At 41.8% G+C, this 13,758-nt stretch overlaps 1 protein-coding gene across 6 annotated transcripts in view; it reads right to left on the bottom strand.

Annotated features, from left to right (window-relative positions):
- Window positions 1–7,476: 7,476 nt before the first annotated feature.
- The window catches only part of LOC140494638 (leucine-rich repeat and immunoglobulin-like domain-containing nogo receptor-interacting protein 2), a 174,688-nt gene continuing 168,406 nt past the window's right edge, over window positions 7,477–13,758 (bottom strand). For all 6 annotated transcript variants that reach the window (XM_072594038.1, XM_072594039.1, XM_072594040.1 and 3 more), the window contains one exon: window positions 7,477–12,340. In XM_072594038.1, coding sequence (XP_072450139.1) covers window positions 10,484–12,340 — 1,857 coding nt within the window. In that variant the 3' untranslated portion in view covers window positions 7,477–10,483. The remainder of the gene's footprint in view (window positions 12,341–13,758) is intronic.

Genomic DNA, 13,758 nt, shown 5'->3' with positions numbered 1-13,758 from the left:
CTCTCTCTCTAATGAGAGAGCAGCCCTATGGTTGGGTAGGACTATGGTGACCTTACAATCCCCTTCAGGTGTTGGTTACCATAGAGCAGCACAGAGTCATTAACTGAGGGAGGATAGTATGGAGTGATTAGCAGGATGCTTCATTGTCCATGTATGAGCTGATGCCATGAGACTCCAGGTGTCAAGGTTAAATATAGAGGACTCCCAGGACAACTCCCTCCTGACTGTATACCACTCCTCTGTTGGCCTGTCCTGTTGGTGGGACAGGACCTTTCCAGGAAAGGTGATGGTAGCGACTAGGGCATTGTCCATCAGGTATGGTTCCCTGAATATGACTATGGCTGGCTGTCGCTTGACTGGTCTGTAAGATAGCTCTCCCATTTTTGGCACTAGCCCCCAGATGTTAGTGAGGAGGACTTTGCTGAGTCATCAGGGATGTTTACTCCATTGTCATTTCTGGTGTCTAGGTAAATGCCAAGCGGTTCATCCAGTTTCATTTCTTTTTTGAGTCCTTCTAGTGATGTCACAACTGAATGGCTTGCTGCGCCATATCAGAGGTCAACCACATTGCTGTGGCTTTGGAGTCACATGTGGGCCAGATTATAAGGACAGCAGATTTTCTTTGCTGAAGGACATTAGTGAGCCAAATGGGTTTTTCCAACAATGGACAGTAGGTTCATGGTCATCATTAGACTCTGTTATGGACCAGACCAAACCCCCTCAAAATAAATTAAGAAAATAGCCTAAATCCTGACCTCTTCTTATTTTAAAGGAAAATGTAAGGTGCTGCATTGCAGATTGGTCAAACTACTTTACTTTAGCAAAACATACTTTATTTTTACATTACAGTTAAAATACAGACAAAATAAAAATAAAGGAAAAGAATTGGCTGAACTGTAACTCTACTGAAATGCTTAAAACATATATAACTACCATAAATTAACTGTTCCAATATAGTAACATGCCAGAAACACACCCTTGGCAAAGGTAAAATCAGTAAAATAGATTGTCTCACATGCAATTCTAGCAGCAGGAAGGGAACCCCAGCTTTGAGCTATAACAGAGAGAGCAAAAAGAGTGAGTTTTGAGAAGATTTGTAGCTCAGGTTGAGGTTCTAGATGTAAGTTTGCTCACTGAGCTGGAAGGTTCATTTCCAGACATTTTGTCACCCTGCTAAGTAACACCGAGGCCCACTGAAGATGTTATCTAGTAGGGTGATGAAACGTCTGGAAATGAGCCTTCCAGCTCAGTGAGCAAACCTTCTTCCAGAGGAATAAGAGTTTCCACATCTAGCTTCAAGATCCCAGCAACTGCTGAAAGCTAAAACCAAAATTCCTGGGTCTTTGGGAGCTTGACCCCACCCATTCAGGCCGCCTCTATTGTTCCAACATTTAAAAAAGAACAAGGCCTCACTTTATTGGTTCTGAGCAGACTGTTCGTACCCTCTATCTCAACTTTGCTGCACAAAAAAGGATAAAATTCATCGCTTAAAGCCATAGTATTGTCACAACTCTTAATTCCAGAGTTTTTTTTAACTCAAATTCCACATCTGCCATGACAAGTTTAGAACCCAGGTTCCAGGACATTAGCTAAATTTTTGGCTTGGGATTGTTAATGAAGACATGAAACAACAATTAATTGTTGAAAACATTCTTAGATAAACAAGTCTGGGTGAAAGTGTGTGGAATCTCAGTACTTATGGGGTTGATAGTGAGTGCAAGGAAGAAAGGAACAGGAAAGTTGGGAAGGGAGCATTACCCAGTTTCATTGGCTCAGCCTGTGGCTCACTCTGAGAAGCAGTATCTGTATGGTCTTGCATCCACATCTGAATTGCAAATGAACAATGGAGGTGAAAAGTAGTTGCCACCACCCTCAAAAATAAGCGGAATAACTTTTTTTTTCTGTCTAAGCACATGGTGTCTACCTGTGAGGTGTGTGAGAGACTACTGAAGGATCAATTTCATGAGCCAGACACTTAAAGATTAAAGGTGAAAGATGTTAAATATCTCACAGTTTTCCTTATATGTTCAAGAGTCACTTGATGTTGAATACCAACTGCTTCTACATTCTACTGGTCTTCAGAGAATCCCCCCAAGGATGCTTTGATTGTTCCCCAGAAATTGGTCTCTCTCCCAACTTCTGATTGACATTTTCAGATTTGCACCACCACCACCATCTTTTTGAAGCACTGCAGTCCATGTGGTGTATGTCCATCGTGCTAAGAGGGTTAGAGTTGCAGAATTTTGAGTCAGCACCCAGTGCAGATGATGTGAGAATGATTGCCCATGACTCCAAGGCAGAATTTAATCATGTGAGGCATCAAGAAGCCCTCGCAAAACTCAGTGGGAGTCAGGAAGAAAACTCTCTACTGGTAGGAGTCATACTTGGTACAAAACAAGATAGGTGTGCTTGTTGGATATCAATCATTTCAGTCCCAGGACATCATTGCAAAAGCTCCACATGGTAGTGCTCTGGGCCCAACTATTTTTAACTGATTCATCAATTAGCATTATACAGCTAAAAGTAAGAAAGTTCTCTGATAATTGCACAACGTTCAACACCATTCACAACTCCTTTGATGAAGCAGTTGTTGGCAATATATCGCAATACCTGGACAACATGGAGGCTTGTGTTAATGACAAGTAACACTTGTGAAACATGGGTACCAGGCATTGGGTATCTCCAACAAGACAGAATCTAACCATTGTGCTCCTTGACATTCAATTGCATTACTATCACTACATCTTTCACAATCAACATATTGAGATTGCCAATGATCAGAAACTGGACCAGACAATCAATTTAAATACAATGGCAATATAAAAGTAGGTCAGAGAACTAGGAACCCTGTGATAAGTAACTCACCTTCTGTCTCTCCATTGTCAGTACACCATCAATAGGCAAAAGCCCCCAAGTGTGATGGGGTACTCTTCACCCCTCTGGGTAGTTGTAGTTCTAACAACATTCAAGAATCTCATTATCATCCAGGGCAAAGAGGCTGGCTCGATTTGCATCCAATTCAACATTTGCTTCCTTCAGCACCAAATCACAGCAGCAGCAGTGTATAACATCTGAAGACACACTGTGGCAACTAACCAAGACTCCTTGCAACTTACAAACCTGTCACCTGTATTACCTGGAAGGACAAGAGCAACTCTGTTTGGGAACAGTGCCAGCTTCAAGTTACACACCAACCTGACTTGGAATCATATCACTGGTTCTTTATTATTGCTAAGTCAGAATCCTGTAACTCTCTTACAGTACTATCAGAGTCTGTATACCCCAAGGACTACAGCAGTTTCAGAAGATGGCTCACCACCTTCTCCAGGGTATGTGGGAATGGCAATAAATGCAGGCCTGTTCAGTCAAATCCACATCTGATAAACAATGCATAAAATAAATGTGCTATTCAAACAGCCTAAGTGAGTACTCATAGAATCATAGAATTCTTACAGTGCAGAAGAAGGCAGCTGACCCATCAAGTCTGCACTGATCCTCGGAAGAGCATCCCACCCAGATGCACCCCCCCCCCCCCCCCCCATCCCTGTAACTCCCTATACGGTTTTTACCATAGCTTACCTAATCTGCATATCCCTCAATGCTCCAGGCCAATTTTTTAGCACGGCTAATGCACCAACCCTGCTCATCTTGGACTGTTGCAGGAAACAAAGGAAACCGGAGGAAACCTATGCAGACATGGGGTGAATGTGCAAACTCCACCCAGACAGAGACTCAAGGGTGGTATCGAATCCGGGCCCCTGGCACTGTGAGGGAGCAGTGCTACAGGTAGTTCAGCTTGCAGATTGTGCACACACTACTGCAACTCTGGTGCTGGAAAGTGATATGGTAGATGGTACTATCAAGTGGGCTATTTTGTCTTGGATGGTGTGGAATTTCAAGGGTTGTTGGGGTTGATAAATTTGGGAAGCAGAAGCCTTTCTTCAGCAGGCAATGCTTTGCGCAGGTTTTTAAATTCATTCGTGGGATGTGGGCATCACTGTCTAGGCCAACATTTATTGCTCATCCCTAATTGTCCAGGTGGCAGTTAAGAGTCAACTACATTGTTGTGGGTCTGCAGTCACATGCTGGCCAGACCAGGTAAGGGTAGCAGTTTGCTTCAAAAAAACCAGATGACCTTTACCTGACAATCGTCAATGGCTTCAAGGTTATCATCAGACTCCAATAATAATTTCCAGATTATTATTGAATTCAAATTCTACCATCTGCTGTGGCAGGATTCAAACCAGGATCCCCAGAATATTACCTGGATCGCTGAATTAATACTCTCATGATAATGCCACGAAGCCATTGCCTACCCATAAAAGTCAACACAAGACATGCACTCTCTGTTCTACCCAAAAGCCATGTGGCCTTCTTGTAGAAGACCAAATGAAATCCAGGAGAATTTGGGGAGAAAAATAGGAACATTTTTCTCCAACATCTTCAGGCAATCAAAATTAGTTCAGAACACCATTTGGGTCCTAGTTAATGAGATAGTGGACTTACCAATTAAATAGTGATCTCCACCATAACTCAAAAAAAAAGGTCCAGCTATCATTTAAAGTTGTTTGGCATCTTGGGGTTTATGGACTAGCTTGCAGTCTCTTCAATATGCCGACTATTTACAGGGAAAGGAACCACCTTCTAACAGCCAACCTGTTCTGACCTGTAAAGTGTAGAGTCCTAAATCTTTGAAACTATTTTAACAAGGGATAGCTGTGCTAAGGGAGGATATTCCCGGAAATACATCCAGGGAAGTTATTTGGGTGGAACTGAGAAATAAGAAAGGGATGATCACCTTATTGGGATTGTATTACAGACCCCCCCCAATAGTCAGAGGGAAATTGAGAAACAAACTTGTAAGCAGATCTCAGCTATCTGTAAGAATAATAGGGTAGTTATGGTAGAGGATTTTAACTTTCCAAACATCGACTGGGACTGCCATAGTGTTGAAGGTTTAGATGGAGAGGAATTTCTTAAGTGTGTACAAGACAATTTTCTGATTCAGTTTGTGGATGTACCTTCTAGAGAAGGTGCAAAACATGACCTACTCTTGGGAAATAAGGCAGGGGAGGTGACTGAGGTGTCAGTGGGGGAGCACTTTGGGGCCAGCGACCATAATTCAATTCGTTTTAAAATAGTGATGGAAAAGGATAGACCAGATCCAAAAGTTGAAGATCTAAATTGGAGAAAGGCCAATTTTGACGGTATTACGCAAGAACTTTCAAAAGCTGATTGGAGGCAAATGTTCGCAGGTAAAGGGACAGCTGGAAAATGGGAAGCCTTCAGAAATGAGATAACGAGAGTCCACAGAAAGTATATTCCTGTCAGGGTCAAAGGGAAGGCTGGTAGGTATAGGGAATGCTGGATGACTAAAGAAATTGTGGGTTTGGTTAAGAAAAGGAAGGAAGCATATGTCAGATATAGACAGGATAGATCGAGTGAATCCTTAGAGTATAAAGAAAGTAGGAGTATACTTATGAGGGAAATCAGGAGGGCAAAACGGGGACATGAGATAGCTTTGGCAAATAGAATTAAGGAGAATCCAAAGGGGTTTTACAAATATATTAAGGACAAAAGGATAACTAGGGAGAGGATAGGGCTCCTCAAAGATCAGTAAGGCAGCCTTTGTGTGGAGCCACAGAAAATGGGGAGATACTAAATGAATATTTTGTAAAAGTATGTACTGTGGAAAAGGATATGGAAGATATTGACTGTGGGAAATAGATGGTAACATCTTGCAAAATTCCAGATTGTGGAGGAGGAAGTGCTGGATGTCTTGAAATGGTTAAAGGTGGATAAATCCCCAGGACCTGGTCAGGTGTACCTGAGAATTCTGTGGGAAGCTAGAGAAGTGATTGCTGGGCCTCTTGCTGAGATATTTGTATCATCGATAGTCACAGGTGAGGTGCCGGAAGACTGGAGGTTGGCAAACGTGGTGCCGCTGTTTAAGAAGGGCGGTAAAGACAAGCCAGGGAAATACAGAAGGGTGAGCCTGACCTCGGTGGTGGGCAAGTTGTTGGAGGGAATCCTGAGGGACAGGATGTACATGTATTTGGAAAGGCAAGGACTGATTCTGGATAGTCAACATGGCTTTGTGCATGGGGAATTGTGTCTCAAAAACCTGACTGAATTTTTTGAAGAAGTAACAAAGAAGATTGATGAGGGCAGAGTAGTAGATATGATCTATATGGACTTCAGTAAGGCGTTCGACAAGGTTCCCCGTGGGAGATTGATTAGCAAGGTTAAATCTCATGGAATACAGGGAGAACTAGCCATTTGGATACAGAACTGGCTCAAAGGTAGAAGACAGACCGTGGTGGGGGAGGGTTGTTTTTCAGACTGGAGGCCTGTGACCAGTGGAGTGCCACAAGGATCGGTGCTGGGCCCTCTACTTTTTGTCATTTACATAAATGATTTGGATGTGAGCATAAGAGGTATAGTTAGTAAGTTTGCAGATGACACCAAAATTGGATGTGAAGTGGACAGCGAAGAGGGTTACCTCAGATTACAACAGGATCTGGACCAGATGGGCCAATGGGCTGAGAAGTGGCAGATGGAGTTTAATTCAAATAAATGTGAGGCGCTGCATTTTGGGAAAGCAAATCTTAGCAGGATTTATACACTTAATGGTAAGGTCCCAGGGAGTGTTGCTGAACAAAGAGACCTTGGAGTGCAGATTCATAGCTCCTTGAAAGTGCAGTCACAGGTAGATAGGATAGTGAAGAAGGCGTTTGGTATGCTTTCCTTTATTGGTCAGAGTATTGAGTACAGGAGTTGGGAGGTCATGTTGCAGCTGTACAGGACATTGGTTAGGCCACTGTTGGAATATTGCGTGCAATTTTGGTCTCCTTCCTATTGGAAAGATGTTGTGAAACTTGAAAGGGTTCAGAAAAGATTTACAAGTATGTTGCCATGGTTGGAGGATCTGAGCTATAGGGAGAGGCTGAACAGGCTGGGGCTACTTTCCCTGGAGCGTCGGAGGCTGAGGGGTGACCTTATAGAGGTTTACAAAATTATGAGGGGCATGGATAGGGTAAATAGGCAAAGTCTTTTCCCTGGGGTCAGGGAGTCCAGAACTAGAAGGCATAGGTTTAGGGTGAGAGGGGAAAGATATAAAGGAGACCTAAGGGGCAACTTTTTCACACAGAGGATGGTATGTGCATGGAATGAGCTGCCAGAGGAAGTGGTGGAGGCTGGTACAATTGCAACATTTAAGAGGCATTTGGATGGGTATATGAATAGGAAGGGTTTGGAGGGATATGGGCCGGGTGCTGGCTGGTGGGACTAGATTGGGTTGGGATATCTGGTCGGCATGGATGGGTTGGAGCGAAGGGTCTGTTTCCATGCTGCACATCTTTATGACTCTATAACTAAGTTGTATTAAACAGGTCATTAATCTGTTTCTTATGCAATAAAGGATTATTAACCCAAACAGTACATGATGAAAACTCATTGTTTAGCAAAAAGTAATCATTTTGTGATAAATAGTTTATTTTATAAAATGCTTTCCTGTTACATTTTACACACACATATATATATATATATGGACAAGTTTTGAAATAAAACAAATTATTGCCATTTGAGTTGGAAGCACTATCAGTCGTTGAATAATGTTATTTGAGTGATACTATCCTCTCATTGCTACAGCACTTATTCATACTACAAACAATTGGCAAAGCCACATACATGTTGTATAAAACTAGTTCATTAATTTTGAATATTGTTGTGATTCATTTAGTCGGTATTCATAGTTCTCAACAGAATTGTGGAAAATTGCATTAATTGACTGCAGTTTTATTTTTCTCGAGTTCACTGGAAGTAACTGAAATTGATCAAACTGTTTTAAAAATGTCCTATTTCACATATGTGCCAGCTCATCTTAACATTTCCATCTATTATGTTCATGGAAAAATATAATTGTTCTTCTGATTTTTTATTTTAAAATTTCACAGTTTTTTTGAACAAAAAATGTTCTGAACCCTTTTTTAATTGTCGTTATTCATCTTTGCCATCATCTGGCTACAGTGCACCATCATAACTGGCTGGTTTGCAGAGTTGATGAAGCATCATATGCATTGTAGACAGGTACTCAAAATTGCACATCTTTCAACATTTACACTTCCATAAACTCAGCTTCATCAAAAGAGGTTTTCCAACTGTGAAAACGCTCCACTTTTTCACACAGTAATGTTTATCTTAAATGAATTAATATGTTTCAAATATCTCTGATTTCCTATAGTAAATTATAACAGTGCCAAAAGACAAGACGGTAGAGTTTTCAATTTATTTGCTAATTAAAGCATATCATACTGTCAGTGTAAGTTGCTTTTTAAGATTATTATAAAATGATGTAGAAGTACACATAATTAGTAATAGAGTTTTTTTTTTGAAGAATTGGGACTTTTTTTTAGCTTGACTGAAATAAATTGGAATGCTGCGGGAACACTTAACAGGTCATTACCAATGGCACCATAATAACTTTGCAAAGACATCCTTTACAAAACACCACAAAAACATTCAGCAAAACAAATTACAACAATTGCCACAGGCTTCTTTTTTCATTTTACTTGTAAGCAAAAATGTTTATGATGTAAAAGATAAAGTTCATAGAACATGTGTTTTTACATAGACACTATATATAAAACAAAATGTTCATAAATCAGTTTATTTTTAAAGTAAAATACAAAGCTGTTTCAACAAACTTGTATAAATAAATAATTTACAGCCAACTCAGTTTCTGATAACAGGAAAATATTATAGTATGGGCAAACCTGAGCAATTGTCCACTTGACTGCCTAAGAGCTGCAAATTCAGATTTCACTCCAGGGCAGAATTTGATTATATACTACTGTACGTGGAATGCTTTAACAATATAATTCCTACAAATTTCTGAGATGTGTTTTGAGATAATGTTCTCCATAATAAAGAAAGATCAAAATATTCCACTTCTCACAGAAAACAAATAAGCTTTTCATTGTCATGTATAACCAATTGGCCGAGTTTAGTTATTACAAAGGTTAAATACTTGCTTGACACAACTTTGTTGGATTATTGTGTATTGGTAAATTGAACACTCAGCATACTAGAAGACCATGTTTAGCTGACTGCTGATGGGGTCACAAGTGAATAAAGACATGGCTGGACAATTTTATGTTGTGGCATTAAAAAAGTTCTTCTAATTTGTCAATGCTAACGATGAACCACCTGAGTGGAATGTAAAGTGAAAAACAGGGTTTTATTGTGCCTGTTCTATGAGCTTGAAACAGATCCAGAACCTTCCCAATTTATTGCCAGTCACAGGGTGTTGGTGACATTTGATGCTTTGGCTAGGGGCCTCTTCATTGTTTAAGGGTATCTGCCAAGAATAGATGCCAGTTTTTCTGCTCATTCAACACAAGTTTAAAATCCCTTTGCTAAATCAGAGCTGGCTAGACTGCAACAGATGTGCTGTAGGTAGTTGTTAGGTGCATTGAAGCAGCCAAGCCAGTGGTCAAATGGTCTGTTGGAGGCAGCTTCCAGTGAGGGAAGCATTTAAAAGCAAAGCACTGCAGACACTGGAGATCCAAAATCAAAACAAAAGATGCTGCAGAAACTCAGCAGCATCTGGAGATAGAGAAAAACAGTCAACTTTTTGAGTCCAATATGGACTTGAAATTTCTTTGGAATTGAAATGGGCTGGAATAGCGGTAGGTTTTATACGGTCAACAAAGGTCGAAAGAGCAAATGGAATAAATGACAAATGTGTCCCCAAAAAGAAGGTGAAAGGAATGCTAATGGATGTAGGGAAAAGAATTCTATGCAGACTAGGCATGATGTTGTTAATAGCAGAAAATAGGGGTCAGCTGTACTCAAAGTACCCATTAACAATTCTATTCATATTGACTATACATCAATTGCTCTTCTGTTATGCCACTAAAACTCCCTTAGTATTTTATATGAAAGTACAATTACCATCTATTCCATTTGCTTCTCTCCTTTTTGTTTTACCAATGTTAAACCCACTGCCTATCTAGCCCTTTTCACTTCTGAACGAGCCATTCTGGACCTTTTTATTTCATGTAGACTAATTGTTTTCTCTATACAGATGCTGCTAGCCCTGTCTGTCTTTTACTAAGGCCAGAGGATCAGAAGGAGGTTCCTCTGTTGCTGTTTTGCATCTGTCTCAGTATGATGGTCCCCGCCGCCGCTGCATTCACACCTGAACCAATTTCTATCCTGAAAGAATTTTTTAGCGAGTTAAGTAGGTAATGATGCATTACAATGAGCCATGCCAGTCAAAGGACTGGGGGACGATCTACAGCATGCAACTCTCAGCTCTTATTTGAGCCATCAATGAAGATTAATTCACACCGTATCAGTTATGCTTATTATTATAACATGATAAGCAAGTTTGAGTTAAATGATCACTCAGTGTTGACCATGAAAAAACTGTCACCCCTAGTTTACACACGGGGTCCGTTTCACGTTGAGTTAAGGTGACTTAAATCATCTTCATGTTGAATTTCCTCGCTCCTCCTTGTCCGCCACTGACTGTTGGGCCATCGACCTTGCGGAACGAGTACTCAACGGAGAAATTGTTTTTGTGGTGGCCCCTTCCTCGGCTCCACACAAACAGGAGCAGGAAACAGAACAGCACCACCCCTAAGAAGGTGATGCACCCCATGGCTGTGGAGACCAGGATGGTTTTCACGTCAAGTGTGAACTTCAGGAACACCTGTGTGTCGTTGAACGCAGTCTCGTTGAACTCTGTGAGGTATGCTGTCCTGTTCGCATATAGGGCACCGTCTGCTGGCCGTCCCTTCACAGTCAGCACAGCGAATGAGGTATCGTTGCCTCCGGCGTTACTCGCGATGCAGATGTGAGTGCCACTGTCATGGACTTGGACAAAGCGGATCTCTAGGGTCCCACCGGGCAGGATGGTTATTCTGCCGTTACTTTTACTAGTGATCATCCTCCTCTGGGGAGAGACCCACATGATAACAGGAGCTGGTTCCCCATCAGCCCTACAAGTGAAATAGACTGTCTGCCCTTCCCCAGCGGTGACTCGCTGTGGTTTCCTGTCCCGGATTTTGGGCTTTTGGCAGGTGAAATAGCTGTGGACGGCGGAGTCCTCGAAGTCTTTCAACTCGCTGCCCTGGATATCTGCTGGGGAGGCACAGACCGGCTGGCTGCCCTCAAAACTCAGCCTCTTCCTCCTGTGCAGGAGCCACAGGAGGCGGCAGTCACAGGACAGGGGGTTGCTATCCAAACGCAGCACCGCCAGGGTGGCCACCGACTGGAAAGCGCTCTCTTCCAGGGTCACCAAGAAGTTGTTGGAGACGTTCAGCACTTTTAATTGCCTCAGGCCGAGGAAAGCATGCGGCTCGATGGTGGCGAGCATAGTGCTGACCATGTACAAGTGCTGGAGGCGGATTAAATCACGGAAAGAGCCCGATTCAATGCTGCTGATGGGATTGTAGGACAGGTTCAGCAATTGGAGATAGATCAGATTCCTGAAGGCCCCAGAGGGGACACTGGAAAGGTTAGTGCTAGTGATGGAGAGAAACGTGAGGTTCAGGCCATACAGGGTTGTGGGAGTCATGGTGTCAAGTAGTGGCCAGTAGTCAATCTCCAGCTCTTTCAAGTTGTAAAGTTTCCGAAAGTTCTGCTCTTCCAGAAAGTTGATACTGAGGTGGCGCAGCCTCAGTGTGATCAGGCTCTGCAGGTAGGACAAGGATTCAGCAGAAATCGAGGTCAGGTTGCATTTCTCGATGGTGAGCTGCTCCAGACTCACCAAGCCACTGAAGGCCCGCTGGGAGATGTAGACAAGATCATTGTCCCCAACTTCCAGGTGTTTCAAATTCCTCAAATCCTGGAACATGTAATCCAGGAGAATCACCAGCTTGTTCTCACTAAGATCCAGGCGGGTTAAGTTGCTCAGTCTGCTGAACACCCCGGTTGGGATCAGTTTCAGCTGGTTGCTACGAAGCTGCAGGGACCTCAGGTTGAACAAGTTGCTGAAAGCTCCGGGTTCGACGTTTGTGATGATATTCTCGCTCAGGTCAATCTCTTCCAAGAGAGGAAATGCTGCCAAGTCCCCTGAGTTGATGCACCTCAGTCTATTTTTGCTCAGGTCAAGTATTTTCGTTTCTGTGGGAATGCCGTCTGGAATAGCTGTCAGTCGCTTTCTGTGGCATACCACTGATCTAATTTGAGCCGCACATTCACATCGAGCTGGGCAGCTCACTGTTGATCGTGTAATTAAAACCATTAGGGTCAGACCCAGAAACTGTTGGCAGCATGATGACATTGTGTAAAACATGATGTTACTGATGCAGTCTATCATTCTCCCACGCATCTGCAATAGAAAACAAACAAACATAGTCAGCAAGATTCATTCTGCATCTTACAGTCAAACAGGTGAATCTGTTAGTTTTTAAAAAATCATACTGTCACATTTCTATTTCGGATACATTGTTCTTTTCCTTTAAACAAAGCTCTGTTTTATATTTGTCTGTTGCATAACAGCTGGGATTATTCTACCAGCACTCAGTTTGGTCCACCCTTTCCTGCAATCCCCAAACTGTTTTCCAGAGTCAGGATGACAGGATAGTCTGGTTTTGAAATTCCAGCAGCACCATTAAAATCTTACTGAATGGCTAAAAACAGAACAGGATCCTGAAAATACAAGTCAGCATCCCAGCAAGTCTAAGACCACTGAAGAAATAAACACACACTGGGATAAATCCTGAAAGCAGCTTTGAGTTGGAGGTCTAATATTATAATGGATAGTTTTGCTGCCTCTGAACCAGAAAACCTGGGCTCAAGGCTCACTCTAGGACTTGATGGCAATGGAAAATGCATTCAATATTGAGCCAAACATCATGAATATTGACTTGGACATCTTACCCTTGCAGGAGGATTTCTACTCAGCCGTGTGATAGAAGTGAAGGGGAGCTCACCCCCAAACACAGTGGAAAAACAGTAACATATCCCCTTCTCTGAATTATACCTTAAACACAATAGGATATTTTCTGTGTCTTCCTGTAACACAACATATATGGCATTTTCTAACAAGAATGATGGCACAGCAAAAACTGTCCAATAAATAAATCATAAGTACACAAAAATGTAAAGTTACTCCAGTCACTCCTGTGCCCAGAGAGAGCTACAGTACAATGGGATTAACCTTGATTTATGTGCTGGTATAAAACAGGTGAGATTGAGTTATCAATTTGTTTGCTTTTGCATCACTTTGAATGGATTTCAGTGGAGTTATAAAACAGGCTGACTCTATCACCCAATTTAACTATCACACACAGTCAATATTGCCCTCATTTTTCAAAAACATACATTATAAGATTTTTTTTATAGATATGAATGTCGGAAAATAGCTAGTTGACTTTTATTAGAAAACTTCCTCTCACTACTTTCTGTTAGTGTCATGACGACAGATCAAACCCTGGTTCACCTATGGATATGTTAAACTTTTAATTGCAACATTTAAAAAAGGGGAAATACAGTCACAAAAGAATTGCACATGTAATTTATGTGGCTATTCATAGAGGAGCCCTGGAATGCTACATGAAGGTGTCAATGAAGCTTTAAGAAGAGAAATACACTACAAATTGAACAGTAATTTTCTATGAATATCTCAGACTGTGAATATGATGAAAGACAGCCATCTGGGTGAGAGATATGTTTGTGTTTTCCCTTTTCAAGAATACACAGGGACTTAGGTTAAAAACAACCTCCAACACTGACAGGTGTGTCTCG

Source organism: Chiloscyllium punctatum, chromosome 24 (genome assembly GCF_047496795.1).
Source record: "Chiloscyllium punctatum isolate Juve2018m chromosome 24, sChiPun1.3, whole genome shotgun sequence".
Classification (NCBI taxonomy): Eukaryota; Metazoa; Chordata; class Chondrichthyes; order Orectolobiformes; family Hemiscylliidae; genus Chiloscyllium; species Chiloscyllium punctatum.
The sequence above is the reverse complement of the archived record's forward strand: the minus strand, read 5'-3'. Positions and strand labels throughout refer to the sequence as shown.